Source organism: Hydra vulgaris, chromosome 15 (assembly GCF_038396675.1).
Source record: "Hydra vulgaris chromosome 15, alternate assembly HydraT2T_AEP".
Classification (NCBI taxonomy): Eukaryota; Metazoa; Cnidaria; class Hydrozoa; order Anthoathecata; family Hydridae; genus Hydra; species Hydra vulgaris.
Window position 1 is genome coordinate 20,844,972 of NC_088934.1, and position 19,087 is coordinate 20,864,058.

Consider the following 19,087-nt stretch of genomic DNA (forward strand, 5'->3'; position numbering starts at 1 on the left):
CTTATTTGATCTTCACGAATTTACATTTTAATTTATACTAAACAGGGTCCATAATCCATAAAAAGCTCATTTTGCAGGTCTAATCTTTGTATAGTTTTTTTATTTTTTGAAAAGGTTAAGCCAAAATTTTTGATATTTTATTCCCGCTATAAATGTGGCAAATAAGGGTAGTAAACAAAAAAAAAATTGTTATCTAGCTTTGGTCTCAAAACTCAATCCCACCCCCACCCCCCCCCCCCCAGCCACCGCCCCTCTTTCTTTAAAAAATCACTAATACTAATTTTTTTAATTTTTTTTTAAATTATTATTTTGAAATAGATAAAAATTTAATGACAGTTTTGGAATTTTAACAAAAATATGTTGTGTTTAATAGTTATGACTGTTTATTGTTAATAACTCCCCCCTTTACCCCATTTTGGTAATTTATTTTGAAGTTATGGAAAAAAAAATTTTATAGTATATCTTAAAATGTCTATGGACATTTGAAAATAATATTTAAATTTTATATTTTGGAAAAAAAAATTTTTCACTACACCCTACTCTACATGCCTGCTCTACATACTTTGGTCACAAGAGGGCCACAATAGCACATGGGTTAAGAGGTAACTGATTGTGGCGATTGCAGAAAAATACACCAGAAAAAATACAGTTTTTAAATATTTTCATCATTACTTTCTTTTCTCTTTTTTTACTGTAATTAATGATTTATTAATCTGTCTGAATAGAAAAAGCATCAGTAGATCAAAAGACGTTTTGTTTATACTTATTATAACTATTATAATATAACTTTTTTAACAACAAATTTAAATTTTCTGATCCAAAAAACGCTGGTATTGATGTATCGCAACTTTATATTTGATGCATATATAGTTTTTGCCATTTTTTACGTTGTTTTTTTTTTCACTGTGCGTAGGCAGAATTTTTTCATGCTTGATATATGTCACTTTCAGAAAAATTGCGGCGATTGGAGTCTGGGAACAAAAACTTTGCTCCCCCTATCTCCAACATAAGGGCAACGAGTTATTAAATTCATTTTTTACTAAATTATATATACTAAATTTTTACTGAATCATACTAAGTTTAATTTTAAAAACAGGTTTTAAATTTTATTTTATAATCTTTTAACTTCCAAAAGTTATGGTTGTATACATTTTACACCCTCCTCATGTTGAAGAAAGTGGAAAAGAAGTAAGGATTAATCTCCCCTACTGCTTTTGGCTTAAGGTTGTAATAGATGGACCATATTTTAAAACACAAAACTGGGGCACAAAAAACAGGAGTAAGAAATAAGGGAAAAACTCACGATAGACAGTTTAAATTAGTTTGTCGGTGATCTCCAAGGACTCAGAAATGAGCAGAAATCACAAACAAAATGCTTCATTCATTGAACGGGTAAATGCTCTAAGTCTCTGATACAGAATAAGATTACCAAACGATTACCAAAGTATTATCAAAGGAAAACCGAAAGATTACCGAAGGATTACTTAAAAAACCAGTCTGAGCTTAGAAAAAAACAAATATTTTAAACTTCATTTAATTTCAATGGATTGTTACAAGCCACATGCATCTATTTTTTTTTTACCGACTATTTTAACAATTTTTTTACCAAAATAAAATACCCATAAAATTTCTGGCAGCTAAAATAATAATTTGTTAGCACTTGTTGTATGAATTCAACGATCGATTTCATTCAACGATAGTGGATACCTTCAATCAATTTCGTTTGTCCGAAATGATGCTTGAAGCTGTTTCGATTAACATATAATAATGAAAGTATTTAGTTGTGTAAAAACGATAATTTACAAACAAAGTTTGACTAGTTAACTTGCGATATTTCATCTTTTACTTGTTTTAAGACATTTTTTATATAGATTGTTATAAAAAATGTTCATCGTACCTTCCTTTCTTCCGATATTAGCGTCTTTTTCACTATTTCAATTAACCTTTAACGCAACATGTCTTGTTACTTCTTTTGATATTGGCCTCCCATGAAATTGAAAAATTCTTGAAAGTTTTCAGTTTTTACGGAAAAATTTTGAGATATGTTTTTGTGATTTCAAGTGTTCCCTAAGAATTAGCCCGACCACAATATTTTACCACAAAGTTGTCCATAACTACCTAAATTGGAAATAAATTTTTACCCATTAATTATAAATAACCAATTTTTTTTGAAATTTTCCAAAACTTCAAAGTTTCCCGAATTGAAAATTTCCGAGAAATCTTTATCCCTAATTTTAACTCTTTCAAACTGTTTTCTCTCTGGACTTTCAAACCTGCACGGAAAGGTTGTTGTTTTTGTTAACCTTTCTTGTTATATTATCAAGTTGTTTTTGCTTTTTCATTGAAATTGCTTTTTCTAGATAATCCCCTTTGTTAAAAATTCGCCGTAGATTCAACGGAGAATGTCCGGCAGCAAAGCGACCGCACTTTATCCGTAAAAATTCTATTTTCCGTAAAAATAAACGGAAAAAGTCCGTCAAATAAGATGCAGAAGTTTCTCCGTAAAATTACGGTTTCCGTATTTCATTTTTTCTGTTCAAATTAACGGAAAAACTCCGTTAATTCAGGAAATAAACAGTTACTTAACTCATTTTACAGAGTTTACGCAAAAGTCAAAAAGAAATAAATAGAATTTAAGTTGTTATAAAAATGTAACTCGACTATTAAGAAACTACCCATATTTTAAATGATTGAAAATTATAATATAATACACATCAAACACAACATAAAAAAGGCAGTAGTTTTGAGTACTTTAGCCACTTACAAAACATTTAATAAAATCTATTTTAATCATATAGACTATATGCAAAACATGCTTAGTCTAAAATATATCAATTTCTGTTGATGCACAACTACGAGTAGCTCAGTTTATACTAGTTTACGTAAACTCAATTTACTTGGATGAGCGCGTTTTCCAGATGAACTCCTCATATGTCGATGAAATAATTATTATAGTAATAACAGTTGTAATAAATATAAACCAATTATATAATATTATAGTAGTTATTGTATATAATGTATAATATTTATGATAACAAATAATATTTTATTATGAAAAATTGTAATATGTTATAATAGTTATTATATATATTATAACTACACATTCCTTTGATGCGTGCGTACGCGTGTTCGTGTTGTTTACGGAAAAATAATAATTTAAAGATTACCTATAAAATCTTTAATTAAAAATACAATATAAAAAAAATAACATGTATTTAAAAAACAAATTTTACGTGTACCTATGTGTAAAATTAAATTCTGATAATTATGTGATTTACGAAGAAAAAAAATTAATGAAGTTTATACGTAGAATCTAAGCACTGGCGTAACCGCATTGGCGGTTAGCACAAAAGCGATTTTTTTCGATTATGCGATAAAAAACGATAAAAAATCGCACGTAATTTTTAAGATAAAAATCGAAGCCCAATATATCACACGGCATTTGTTCTATAAAAATCGCATCGCAATTTATCGCATCAGCAATTTTTAAAAAAAATTTCCGCAATTTTTGCGGTTTTTTGCGATTTGTCGGATTTATGGCAAATAGTTTTCGCAATAGCAATTAGTCTGCTGTAATGCGGATAATTGATAGTTAATGGGAAGAGTTATTCCTATTGTATACAGAGCTCCAGCGAACTGAAAATGTGCCAAAGCAGTACCTCTAGCTTCAGGAATTATTTATAGTAAGAATATTTTAAATTTTTTGAATGGTGTTAAAATACATATACAGTACAAAATACGAAAGAACCTCAACCCTAAACTTCCCAAGTCGAAAACACTAAAGTCACTCAACCTTCACAAGACCCTTCAGTCTCTCTGCTTGATTCCCAGTCTAAACCAACAACTTCAAAACCAGCCTTATAGCGCGGTTACAAAAGCAAACAGCGTCAATTGAATCAAAGCTTTTTACAAGCACACAAAAACTAAAATTCCAATAAAAATAATAAACTTATTTTTTCTTTTTTATTTTTAGGTGCCCCAAGAAGTCCTAACGGTCTTGTCACAGAGCACCGCGGAAGTGCATTTACCAGGGAAGTTTACGCCTCCTTCCTTACCGAGACGCGAAAATTTTTCCAGAGCTCGTTTCGAACCTGTATCTCCTGCTTATAAAGCAAGCGCTGTTACCACTGCGCCACAGCCGCACAAACTCTTGTTGTAACGCACCCTGTGACCATCAAAAAATCTACTAATTTAAAAGTTTGAACTAGTAACTTGGATTTTTTGCGAGTTTTTTATTAATAGCCAGAATAACAATAAGTATAACATTTAATTGCTAAATTGGATTTCTTAAATTTATGAAAATATTAGACGATAATAGCGATTTTTTGATAAAATTGCGGTATGTTGTGAGAATAACGATAAAAACGCGATTTAATCGTAATCGCTGCGATTTTTGTGCTCGAAAATCGAAAAAAGTTGCATATCGATTAGTTAGCGACTAAAAGTAATCGAAAAAAATCGCTTCGCAATTATCTTACTAAATACCGCAATCGTAAATAATTGCCCGCGATTCCTTTTCTAAAAATCCCTATCGAAATTTACCGCATAATCGAATTGCGGTAACGCCGGTGCTTAGTAGAATCCAGTGTTGATAAACGGCGTAAATCTTCTCGCCTCCGCTTTTAAATATTCTTCTAAATATTTGGAATATGCTAGCCAATACCCCAAAAGAGTTCTCAATTACTCTTTTTCCTCTTGATAAGCGATAGTTAAACACAATTTCTGTTTTATCGAGATTAGTTCTTCTTGGATAAGGCCTCATCATATGCGGCTTTAATGCAAATGCCTCGTCGGCTAAAAAAGTGTAGGGAAATGTTATGGATTTCGAATAACTACTTATACATGATGGATCAGGAAAATTTAACAGATTATTGTCAATAGCGGATCCAACTTTGCTATTATTGTAAATACCACCGTCACTTTGACGCCCGGAGCCACCTATATCAACCAAAGTGAATTCATATTTTGCATTACACGTTGCTAAAAGTACAATGCTAAATGTTTTTTTGTAGTTAAAATACATTGAGCCACTTCGAACTGGCGACTGAATAATTACATATTTACCATCTATTGCCCCAAGACAATGAGGAAAATTCCATCTTTCGTCAAACTCAAAAGATATTTCAAGCCATTCTTTTTGTGAAGATGGTGCTAACAAATATCCTTTTTTACAAATAACATTCAAAATTACTTTACATGTTTCTATGATAATTTTTCCTATAGTTGTAGGGCTCATTCTGAAACTTATTGCGATTGTTATCTGAGCATCGCTAGTAACAAGATATCTTAATGCTATACATAGTCTTTCTTCAGCAGTTGCAACTGCCCGTCTTAGAGAAGATTTAGATATAAATGGAGCAACCCATGATAGTAATATTTCAAAAGTTTGTGAACTCATGCGAAAACTCTGAAAGAAGTATACACTGTCAAATAGTTTTAAATCTTTTACTAATACATTAAAAAGACCTTTTCGTGAACGTTCCATAAAAATTCTACGCATCCACATATTATGTTTCCTGCGATTTCTCAATAAAATACACTTTTTTAATATAAGCAACAAAGTTATTTTCTTTTTTAGTAGATTTCTTTTATTTAAAACCATTTTTTTTATAAAAAAACAAAACAACACAAAATTCAGCGCGGTAAATGGAGATTAAATTCCGTTTGAAGTTTTCCGCCCAAGAGCAAACTATAGCGCATAAATTTCCGCCTAAGCGCAAAAAATTCTGAATGGAGAACGGCCTTTACGCAAAAAATCTAAAAAACGGTATTCGCAACATTTTCCTAATAAGTGCTCAGCAAACTTTACGCAAGAAAAGTTACGTCTGCTATTTTCTGACTTAGGTTTGGCGTGACTAAATCATCTAATAATATTTAGGCAGTGTCTACGCGTCCGGCGACCGGACAAATGTCTTTTGCACTATCTGTCCGGCGATGTATCACGTGACTAAACGGACATATAGCAACGGATATATTCGTCCGGCGAGCGTACCACGTGACCAACCGGACAAACAGTGATAGGGATATACGTCCGGCGAGTATTTACGTTAGGTTACGTCTAGCTACACTTGCCGGATTACAAACTTGACAGCTATTCTTCTGGCGGATATAACACTGTCGGGCAGATGCTGATATTATCCTGAATAAAAAATCTACTGAATATAAAGCTCAGAATATAAAGAGTTAATAAAAAAGCATTATTAAAAAAAAAAACACCTCAAATCTGAAATTGATTTGCCTTTTTTTCTTATTTATTGATTGCTTAAAGATTATTACACAACATAGCTTAAAATTGAATAATTTGAGGGAAAAAATAGCTCTGGAATAATGTCTCATACAATACGTATGTCTTGTCCATAAAACTGTATGTAACTAAAGTCCTTGGACTATGATCAAACATTAGTTTTGGCCTTACCTTTACAGCCTCAGGCGAAATTTTAAAAACAAATACCATATATAGGTGAAAATGATAGCCGATAAAGACTTAATTTGGTTCAGTTACTTAAATTTTCAGTATTTCGTTACGGAATTCTTTATAACGATATGCGAGCAGACTACCAATAAATGATAGTCGGAAATTCAAATTGGAAAGTTCTCAAATTTCTTTCAAAGATCTTACGGAAGGTAATTATTGCTAAGCTATCTATCTCGAAAGACAAGGGTAAGGGAACCTTTTTATTACTTGATGAGAATTTTATTTTAAAAATATTGTTATATCTTGCAACATAATTTGAAAATGCAATAGCCGAAAAGTATAAACAAGCGGCATAGCGCATCAAAAGAACTTGCAAACACTGGCAAAATAGCAAACGTAAAAAATATAATACATTCAGCAACTGATATGTATACACTCGCAGAATGATGTTCACTAATAGGTTTAGGACAGTTATAAACGTTTAACGCACTCAAAAAATACTAAAATTGATTTCTTTAACGATTGTTATATTGTACCTTATTGCAAATTTGTAATCTTAACTTATTGAGAAAAAGGATTTATTTGATCAAAAAGTAAAATAAATCAGCATGTGCAGACTTTAGCATTAGCTGTAATGAGCATAGTTTACATCAACACAATTACACACATAAAAACCATAACAAAAGCAACCCTTAGGATGTGTGTGTTCACATTGCCTAATTAATGGATCATACGGAATTTACACAATATGCCGTTCACCATGCAACTATGTTACAAGGGCTCTTGTCATGTTGTAGAGGGTGATTAAAGATCCAAAAGGTGTCATATATGTTTTTATAATTAAATTAAATTTCTTTACATCGATTTTCTTGAAAACTGTTAAAATTTACTTGAAAATTTTTTAAAATACCTCTTTCATATCATAAAAACTTAGATTATTAAATATTACGTACCAAACAGCCTTAGGACTTGTTTTGAAAATTCTGCTCTTAAGAGCAGAATTTTCAAAACATTAAAATACAAATATAAAAATGTAAGCAAATATAAAAATTTAATGCTGCTGCAATTCTAACAAATTCTAAACTCATATTCTAATGAATTCTAAACTCATATTCTAATGGATTCTAAACTCATTCTAATGGATTCTAAACGCATATTCTAATGGATTAGAATATGCGTTTAGAATCCATTAGAATTCTAAACACATATTTTAATGAGTTCTACACTAATAATCTAATCTTAGATAAATAATATTCTTAAATAATATTCTAATTCTAATCTTATTCAAATTGCAATTAGTTATATGAGTATAATCATTTTTACAACTGTTACATTTATTTTATTTATTATTGTAATCAATATTTTATAAAACTTCAAGAAAATAAAATGTTAAAACACAAGAAGAATTATTAGATAATCATGTCAAATACTACAAAATTATTAATAGCAACTACAAACTGTACATTACTAAACATTCTGGACATGACCATTCAAAAATCTCATTTTCGGAAACATTTTCTAGCAGGCCTTGACAAATACCATGAAACCAATCTTCACAGTTGTTACACTGTACTATATCCCTAAATCTATTAATATCAGTTTTCTATTATAATCATTATTTCATATTTAAAATCAATCATGATAAATTTTAATTTAATAACTATTATATAGTTAGTTGTTAATGAGACAGTAATTTTTAAAAAAACATTAAACCATACATGAGACTTAAATGACTGATTAAATAGACTTTAGATTAATTACCAACTGACTTACCTTTTTTTGTCAAATTTGCCTAAAGGCATCCATAACTGCCTACAAATACAATGTAAAGAAAACACTTTTTCTTTGCAAAACTTTACTGATTTTGTAGTCTTAGGAAAATCATTTAAATGATTTTCTGTAATGCTTTTAAGTAAATGCTTTCTCATCATATATGAATCAAATGCAACAAAAGAAGGATTTGAGCTAGTGTAAGCAATGTACTGCGCAAAAGCTAATGCAAATAAACCACAATCGACACCATTTATTTGCTGCTGCACTGGCAAAACACGTATTGTTAAAATATCTTTGGAACAGTTCACAATTGAACAAATTTGTCTGATAACATGCTTTTTTATGTTTCCATGAAACATACTATCTAAAACACATACCTCATCTTTAGCACATTCAAAAGTGCTGATTGTCAGCCAGTGTAAAGCACCATCATGCAAAACTTGTATAAATGATTCATTAACAACTTTAAATAAGTAATTTTGTCCTAGAACTGGATCTTGTAACCCACAAACATTTCTTATCATTTTTTGAACTGTGTGAATCACATTGTCTGATAACATCTGTTTGGTTGAAATATCTTGCAAATCAGCTGCAGAAAGCTTAGATGTTAACAAGATGTCACAATTTTGTGTACAAAATTGATCCTCATTATTAGATGAAAGTTCAGCTGGATAGATAGTGCTAGATAAAAGAAAAAACTTTAAAAACTTTGAAAATACAAAAATGTAACACCAAATTATGCATGTAACACTTGCAAATAAACATTTAATTTCAAAATAGGAAACTTGTTGAAAAACAAATATCTAACCGCACATCATTAAACAGTTTTTTTACATAAAACTTGATTACCTTTTATTGGATATTAAATAGATTTGCTCTTAGGAGCAGCCTTTAAACCGACACATTTTTTGTCAAACCAACTTAGACAATGATCACAACATATCACAAATGTGTCACAGAGTTCGTTGTCACAAGCTTGGCACAGCCAAAGGTTCCTTTGCTTGATTATTTCAAGCTTACTTGTCAGATATGACCAAGAAACCGAAGAAAAATACTTTCTCACTCTTTTTATTTCAACTGGCTCATATGTCACTTTTGTTGGAATTTTAAGCCAAGGTAGAATATAAACAATCTCAACAAGTTGCTCACCACTGAGGACTGATACCAAGATATTTGGCTTTATTAACCACCCAAGCAGCACTGAAACAGAATTAAAAAATTATAAAAGCAATATATAAATAAGTATAACATATTTAGTTTATACACAATATTGAAAAAACTTTAAGGATTATGATATTTATGTAATATAAATCTTTTTATTAATTAGGTAATGTAAATCTTATAGGATTATCATATATTTTTTATTAGTACTTGTATCCTTATCTGTTGGGGACATCTTTAAAAATGACAACAACTTAAAAGTGGCTTCTCTCTTCCTTTTGGGTAATCCAATAACTGTTGTTTCTGATCCTTTTGGTCGACCACGCCTGGGTATATGTGATGGCATCTTAATTAGGTTGGGATCTGGCAGAAAAAAAAATCAATTCTAAAAAAATGAACAATTATAAATTTTAATAATGTAATGAGGAAAAATACTCACCTAGAATAGACTCATCAAGTGATAGTGAGTTAGCTGCAGTGTTGTTATTCAATAACGGAGTTTGTAAATGTAAATGAGGAAGCACATTTACTTTTGACTCATTGGCTGATAGGCTGATTTTTTTGCTTTGACTCACAGATGGAGATTGTGTATGAGGTTGAACCAAAAAATTGGAAATCAACTCATCACTAGAAACTATTGGATTTTGAAAGTCATCAGCTTCACCAATATCTAACACCATATCATTTACTTCTTTATTTGGAAAAACCTGTAAAAAATTTTCAAATTCTAATAATTTTGATAGCAAATTATCAAATTGCTTTCCCTGTGCTTCACTAACCAATGCAGCAATTCTCTGAGATATCAAGAACGCTTTTCTATATTTTGCCTGTTGTGACAGAGGCTTTCTACAATCTTGCTGAATAGATGAAACACTAATGAAATTTGACTGCAAATACTCAGTGGACTCGGTTAAATTTTGGGTCATTTGAAAAAAATCTAATCTCCACCTTTTTAAAACAAGGCACTCTTTAAATAAGCTCTCTCCACTATTCAATCGGAATCTAAAAATGTGTTTGCATGGCAAGCCCATTGAAGTAGCAAAACCACAGTTGCATGAAATACTGGTTGTTTCCTGCTGAATTAAATCAGACTCCTCTGCAGCTAACAACTGTGCATTTATGTGAGTCATTGCGAAAGGTGTTACTAAAGTGGCATACTCTTCCTGTGAACTGGACATTAAACTAGTGGATGATTTATGAAAAACACATATGGCTCTATGTCTGCGCTCATTTTCTAATACTCTTATGATAACAATCAAATCCGAAAAAAATGTAACCATCCCAGAGTGTTTGGATATGACACTTTTTAACTTCTGGTTTACATTATCAACACGGTTTGTTGTGCTGGTCATTAGATTCAACTTTTTCTTTTTTAAACCTTCAACCCACTGCATTCTTATGCCATGCCAATTTACATTAAAATAGTCTATGACAGGCTCTAATTTAAGAGCCTTAAGGTCATCATAATGCATATCATAGGCAACCTCATTATCAGAGTGAACTAATTGTTGCAGAATTTTTAAGACAAGAAGTCTCTGCTCTGCCTTTATACCCATTTTTTCAACAGTTATTTCCCTGCGAAATGTGCGCAAGGTGTGAAAAAGACATAATTGAAGAGAAGCATTTGGAATTTTGTCACTAATCACATCTCTCTCAACCATATCTTTGTCTGTCACAACAACTTGAACACCACTGGTATCATTATATTTTTTAAATATGTTTGTTAACTCTTCTATGATTACTCTCTCCTCATTAGCAACAATCCAGAGTGCAACAATTACTCCTTCACCATTTCCATCAACACACATTAAAACATAAAGTGGCATACGCAAGTTGTTAAGCTTGTATGTTGCATCAAGGAGAAGCAGTTCAGGATAATATGCAAATAACTTCATCATCTTGTTTTCCTGATAATACAATGCCTGAAGTTGATTGTCATCATTAATAACAACCTCTGTCACAGAATCCTTCTGTTTAAGCATTTCACTTAACAGAGTTGTCAAATTGTTATCATCCTGATTTTTAAAAGCTTGATTTATATTTTGAATATCCTTAAGTGTAATAACTTTCCCAGTAGATTTCATCATATGTTGTTGTATCAACTTTTTGTTAGCTTTTACAGCAAGCATATGAGTCATTTTATTTTTTTCATTTACATCCAATTGACGCTGATGTGGGAGATGCATAAATGATTCCTGCAACAAATTTAATTAAAATCATTTTGTAATACATTATATCACTATTTTATAAAATTATTACAAGTAAATTACCTCTGTGATACAATGAGAGTGCTCTTCAATCATTTTAACAACTTGAAGTTTCTTCCCATCATCACTCAGTTGAAAGTTAATGCATGCTTTGCAATTTTGTCGGAATGTTCTGGAAAAGTAAATAGTTTTTTTGTTTGTTTTGTTTTTATCTAAGAATGTACTGAATCCAAGATTTTGCCAAAGCTGAAGCTATATTTACCAATAGTAACAAGGCTGTATACACTGACGATATATATATGACACATATTCTGAAGCACAAACCATTTTAGAATCCCAAAGAAATGTTATAGGCTTTTAGGCTGTAGATAAGCCTTTTGACCAGACTTTTTTTTATTAAAATAAAAACAGTTGCAAAAGCAGTTGTAAAATTCATTTATATTTTTAACAACTTTAAACTTTTTTCCCACCCATTTAACCTTAACTTTTTATTTCAACTTTTTTCGACAACTTCACTTTTTATTAAGTTTGATTGTTTTTTATTGGTTAATTTCCAAAAATGCTAAAGGATCAATATATATATATATATATATATATATATATATATATATATATATATATATATATATATATATAAATATAAATAAAATTAACTTTTAACTTTGACTACTGAAACTGACTAACTCTTTAACTTCGACTACTGAAACTAATTCTCTAAATTATGATAACCAATATCTATATCTTTTCACTCTACTTGCCTAAACCACCTTAATCTTTCCTGATGCATCCTATCAGATACACTTACTATTCTCATCCTATCGGATACACTTACTATTTCCAATATTTTTTTAGATCATCACTTCTTTTCTTATCATTTAGATTCACACCATAAATTTGACCATTAGCTTTGTTTGTTCCAGATACTATACAACATCAACCCTCGCGACCAGTGATTCACTATCACTTATCTTAATACTCTGGATTCATGTAGTATATAGCTTTCCTTTACTCTGCAATAATGCACCTCATACTGTAAGAAACATAGATAGTTTTGTAAACTTAGCCCATACTCTTGTCATAGAAACCATTTCTCCACCGGCTGATCCAATTTCATCTTTAAGATTAAAAAAACTTTATCTTTCCTTTACTATTTTTTTTCAATCTATTTTCTAACTTTCACGTTATGTTAAAATCCATTATAAATTGATAATAATACTAGGAGCACATTGTGTTCTTAATATTAGGAAACAAAAAAGCATTCTTTACCACTCTTTCTACACACTTCATATGGTCACTCTTTAGTATTTTTTACTTGCTTATTCTTCACTTTACAACACATAAATTTCTCTTATTTATCTAATCTAAACCCTTAGCTCTCATTCTATCTTTGCAATAATGTAATCCCAGTATTAATTCTAATTTGCCTCTGAAATCAAACATAAATCATTTATGAAAAAATTTCATAATAATTTAAAGAAAAAATTTTAATTTAAGCAATTTATGTTTATATAATTGAGTATAAAACAAACTTTAATCAATAACGAGCTTTACTGTAAATAATTTATTATATTTAAGTAAACTTAGGTAATATTAATGATAAAATTATCACTGATGAAATTGTAATTTAATACATAAAAGTAGATATAAAATTAATTAAGTTAAGTTAGTACAACTTAACTTATTTAATTTTATATAAACTATATTAGGTCGTATATAGAAAAGTTTTATCGCTTTTAGTTGTAGTATAATCAATTGACTTACCTTGATAATCTTGATTACTTTTTAGACATCTGTCTAATTTTTTATTATTACCTTCTAAAACTCTATAGCTTTAATTTTATATTTCCTAGTTCATGTTGCATAAAGGTTAACAGAACTTTTCTGTTAATCGCCATATGAGAAGTATACAACCCTGTTATGGGGTAGGTAGATGCAACAGAACCAATAACTTTTTCTTACAAATTAAAATGACAAGTACAAACTTTTTAACAAAAAATATTGTTTGTCTCTTTATTTTCTCTTTAACTTTAACATAATTTTGATTTTCACATAATGACCAATCTTCTTACATAATAACCAATCTTATCAAATAAAATAACGAATTTTCTTACATAATAACCAATCTTAACCGTATTAGAATAACATATAGAAAGTTCAAATTTATGACCTGCTATGTTACATTACTGATTTACCAGAGTTCAATATTAGATTGTATTTTGAAAAAAGTTTTATTGTTTTTAGTTGTGACATAATCAATTGACTCACCTTTATAATATTGATTTCTTTCTAGACGTCTGTTTGTCTTCTTATACTTTTTAAAATCCTATTGCTTTAATTCTATTTTTCCTATTTTTCATCTGAGGCTGACGAGTTCGTGTTGAATGAAGGTAAACAGACTTTTTCTATTCATCGTCATATATGAATTTAATACATAAAAGTAGATATAAAATTAAATAAGTTAGGCATACCTTTGCTTTAGTCTTGTAACAGCGGTTGATTTAAACTTCTTCCCACCGTGGATGCAGTTGAGTCCTAATTCTCCATATATAAGGCAGTCAGGAATATCAAGATGTTTCTTTGATGGAAAATGTTTTTTGAAACCAGATATAGTTCTTGTATTTCTTTTATAATATTGGACATGATATTTTTTCATGTAATTTTCTAAAGTATCCTGGATTTCTTTAAGTGAAGTAAATTGGTCACCCAAATGAAATTCTGATGCCATCTTTAGAATTACTAACGCTACGTATAAATTACACAAATTGCACTTTTTACGGCGATCACGTGGTACGATCGCCGGACAAATAGTGCTAAAGATATTTGTCCGGTCGCCGGACGTCCAGACACTTCGTAATATTTAAAAATGGCGTTTTTATTATTATAAAAGATTTCAGATTTTGTTTGTTATTGCCAATAAAATATAATTTTATCTTAATTTTGTACTGCTAATCGTTAATTTATTTATTTAAATAAAACAGCTTTAGTATTTTTTTTAACAACTACAACAATAGCAGTATATTTACCAAAAATTTAGATGTACTACATAAACTTGTTTTATAAACTTGTTTTCACCTTAAATTTAAAAAAATATACACACAATCTATATAATGGAAGGTTCACTCTCTCATAGCCTAGTTAAAACAAGGAGAGCGACCATAGTACGGATATATCATATTGTTTTGTTGTATGCCAATAACTTATTAAATAAGTTAAGTTAACTTAATAACTAGTTATTGTCATACATTAAAACTATATGATGTATCCATACTATATTAACTTATTGTTGTATCTATACTATACTATCTATATTATTTTATACAAAAATATACATAATAATATTATTGAAGTATATACTTTAACTTGCATAACTAGCATAAAGAGAAAGTCTCTTTCTCTCACTCTCTCTGTGTGAGAGAGAAAATATTTGTGCTAATATAAATACAATATTTACAAAAATATGTAATTAATTCATTAGTTTTTCAAATATCTATTTTTTTTATTTATAAATGAGAACAAGACAAATTTCAAAATACAATAATGCTAAAACCTCTAAGTAATCAGGCTATTGAAGTAAAAAAGTATTATAACCTAAATATCAAACTTACTTTGAATTATGATGCTATGTTTTTCGATAATTTCAATTATTCAAAGGTATTAACAGTATTAAGATTATTTTGAATAATAATGCTCTGTCTATAATTATTGCAATTATCAGGAAATATTATTAATATCTACGGATAATTTAAATTATTAAAAAAAGAGCATTGTTTTTTAAAGCCTAATTTCTTGGTAAATAATATTGTTATTTGCAAATAATAAACATATTCTGTAATAGTTTAAATTGTTTTGGTAGATCTTTTTTTGTTTTGTTTGTATTTCTATATAAAATCTCATTGTAGTTTGTTATTGCAAAGAGCAGAAATTCCATAAAAAGTTCCTTGATCCACCAGTTAGTCCAAATGGAGTGATAGTGCTTTTCACAATTCAGTAGAATTATTATTTGTTGCTGTTGAAAATAGTATTACAACTCTTGAGATGACAGCATATTGTTTACACTGGTTGTAGCTATTAGATTGTACTGTATTTGGTGTCTTGAAAACCTACTACAATACTTGTTGTTGTGATTTAATCAATACTTGCTCTGTCAAAAAGTCAAACTTTTTTATACTGCATATACCTGATTCACAGAATTAACTTTACGCTATCCATCAAATATAAAAGTTATGTGATTATTCGTGCAAATATAGTACCATAAATTCTCAATCTGAAATATCACTGAAAAAAAACTTACAAAAAACAAGTGGGTTTTAATTCAAACTCAACTTTAATTAATTAATACAATTGAAACATTTTCCATAAAATGTTATGAAAATTACAATGTATTTTTCATATTATGTTATAGAAAAGTTGTTGAACTTTTGCTTATGTTTTTAAAATGTTCCTTATATTTCTGACAATAGAAATTTGTTTAAAAATAGTTTCAAATATACTAGAATGCAATCAAATATATTTCTTGAATTTATTGAAGCAATTTCTTTATTTAATGAAACTGTCATTCCCTATTGCAAATAAAAGTGTTTTTGATTCAAGTCAATTATATGATAAAACAAGACCACTGAAAAGTAAATTTAACTATTATCATGATGTTTTCTTATACCTCAGGGTATAAGAAGTAAGAATGAAAACAAGAAGTTAAATTAAAACACTTTAGTTTAGCACTTCCATTATTTTATGAACGTGAAATGTTATGCTAAACTAAAGCATTTTGATTTAATTTCCTGAAGCAATTCAAGACAAGTTGCATGACCTGATCAGGGGTGAACCCAGACCTTTTTTGGTACTATGGGACTGGTATGGGCGCCAAAAAAATGCCTCAAAATATTATTTCATGTTGTTTTTCTTTTTCTTTTTATATTAAATATAGAAAAAAAAAAGTCTTTTATATGCTAGTTTTCTGTATATTTGTTTTCTGCTTTGTTTAGCTAGCTGTATAGCTCATACAGGAAGCCGAATAATTATCTTATATAAGTCCAGGATAATACAATTTATATTACCCATTTGGATTTGAATAAATATGTTTATATTTAAAATAATAGATGTGTAGCATTTTGTTAATAATCGATTTTTCATTTAAAAAACCAACTGACTCCTATTTGTTCCATTTTTAATCCAATTATTAGTAAAATATTTTATTATTAAAATATTTTATAAATTCAAATACAATGAAACACTTTTTTGCTGTTTTTAGACTCCCTTCTTTGTATATGTAACATTTTAAACAATCTCTCCCCGCCCTATTTGAGACGTGACATTATTTTTAAACAAATATATCTTTGAGTTTGTACTTTTATGCTAAAGGTTTACTATTCCGCTGTGATTAGAATTTAAATTTTAAAAATTTTGTCATGTCACACTATTGCTAACCACCCCCTCTTCCATGTGATATTTGGTGACACTTTCAAACACCTCCACTCTATATAAGAATGTCACGTATTATTTGAATAGCATCTATATGATTTTGCTATATTTTTAAATATAGCAACAACAACAACAAAAATAATTGTAAGCAAATTTAAGCTCTGTCTTTAAAAAAGAAACATTCACTGCTTGGTCACATTGCCCTGTGTGTCTTAATAAAAAAAGAATTAGTAATACTAACTACTTCCTTTATACAAATAGTTATAAAATATTTGCCTTAAATTTTGGGTAAGTTTTAGCGTAAGTTTTTGCCTAACTTTTGCGTAACTCATGCGCAACCTTAACTTTACGCAAATGCTGCAAAAAAGTTGTGAATACCAAATAGTTACGCAAAAAATATTTTGCGTAAGTTTTTTGTAACTTTTGCTCAGCTACGCAAGAGTTACGCAAAAGTTGTGAATCCGCACCCAGATGGCTGCTGCCCCCCAATCAATTTTTAGAGACAAAATGTTCTATCTTCCGCCTCTAGTGGCTTCCGCCTTTCTATTGGCGGCCACAGCCAGAGTTCTTTTTTGGTGGCCGACGCTAATAGAGAGGCGGAAGCCAATGGTGGCCGCCTCCCGAAGAAATTTCCGCCTCCAGTGGCTTCCGCCTTTCTATTGGCGGCCACAGCCAGAGTTATTTTTTGGAGGCAAAGCTATTTGGAGGCCGCCTCCAATGGCTTCTTCCTCCTCATTGGCTAAGGCAGTCAAATTGGAGGCGGAAATATTTGCCTCCCGCCGGCGGATGTAATGAAAAATAATTGCTCGTTTGCTTCAAAGCAATTAAATATTAACTAGAAACAAATGTTAAATACTAAACATCAAAGTTTGTTTTATATAATTTATTGGCTATTTAAAAAAATTTTTGAAAAAAAAATTATAATTTGACGGAGCGGTTGTTTTTCTAGGACTATTGAATAAATTAGTAATTTTTATTTCAAAACAAACGTTAAAAATTAAAAACTTTGTTTACATGCCTTAAGCAAAAAAGTCAAAAAAAAAAGTTTATGAAAAATAATTAAATTGTCAGTTTTTGATCAATGTTTGATGTTTTGTCGCCCTTACGTCACGCTAAAATTTTTATTTTTGGACCATTAAATTATTTAAAAAAATTAATTTGAAAATTTTAATATTCATGAATATTGGCATTTAAAGTGTGATGATTATGTGTATATGTAATGTATATGATGAAATGTGAGGAAGGAACTCTATAAGGTTTCTCAAGTTGTTTTTGGTGCTGCATTTTCTCAGGTTAAAGTTGAACGAGATTTTAGTAGTTTTGCAATAGTCTACACTCATTTGAGAACTAGACTTTCGGATGAAACATGAAACGCTATGTTATTCGTGAGACAAAATTTGGGTTTGCTTGACAAAGTAAAATTCTTTTAACAACGTTTAACCTTATAAAAAAATGAATGTACGTAGTAGTAGTAGTAGTAGTAGTAGTAGTAGTAGTAGTAGTAGTAGTAGTAGTAGTAGATGCTGTAGCCGCCCGAAGACGACGAGTGTGTGTATTAATAACACACTTAGACAGCCGTGTCAGTATTAATTTTATTTAAAAGGAGCCAATTGTCTAATTGTGCTTTAAAACTGTTTACTGATTTTGCATTAACTACATCTTTAGGTAGTTTATTCCATGGTTTTGTTATTCTGTTAGTAAAGAATGAGTGTCTTAAGTTGCACTTTGTTTTTTCGCGTTCAAACCTGACACCGTTTCCTCTAGATATTTGAAAATCATTAGGCTTGAAACCGTTTAAAAAGTCCACATTTTCAATCTTATTTAATAACTTATAAGTCTGGATCAAATCTCCACGAAGTCTGCGTTCACATAATGGGCTGAGGCCAAGAATCTCCAGTCTTTCCTCGTATTTCATTTTTGCCAGAGTCGGATTGAGTCTCGTAGCTCTGTGTTGAACTTTCTCGAGCAGTTCTATTTCTCCTTTAAGCTGAGGGGACCACACTGGAACCGCGAATTCAATTATTGGGCGAACAAACGTCACGTATAAGACTTTAAGAGTCTGCACATCCAGTTTCACAAATGTGTTTTTAATCATTCCCAGCATTTTATTTGC

At 29.9% G+C, this 19,087-nt stretch overlaps 2 protein-coding genes across 2 annotated transcripts; both read right to left on the reverse strand.

Moving 5' to 3' along the window:
* Positions 1 to 4,528: 4,528 nt before the first annotated feature.
* LOC136091806 (uncharacterized) lies at positions 4,529 to 5,506 on the reverse strand. Its single transcript, XM_065819518.1, has one exon. The coding sequence runs from the start codon at positions 5,504 to 5,506 to the stop codon at positions 4,529 to 4,531; it is 978 nt and encodes a 325-aa protein (XP_065675590.1).
* A 4,021-nt stretch (positions 5,507 to 9,527) lies between these two features.
* LOC136091807 (uncharacterized) lies at positions 9,528 to 12,072 on the reverse strand. Its single transcript, XM_065819519.1, has 2 exons — positions 9,789 to 12,072; positions 9,528 to 9,712 (listed from the first exon to the last, which is right to left on the reverse strand). Exons 1-2 carry the CDS (start codon positions 11,533 to 11,535, stop codon positions 9,528 to 9,530), a joined length of 1,932 nt encoding a protein of 643 aa, XP_065675591.1. The 5' UTR covers positions 11,536 to 12,072.
* Positions 12,073 to 19,087: the final 7,015 nt, after the last annotated feature.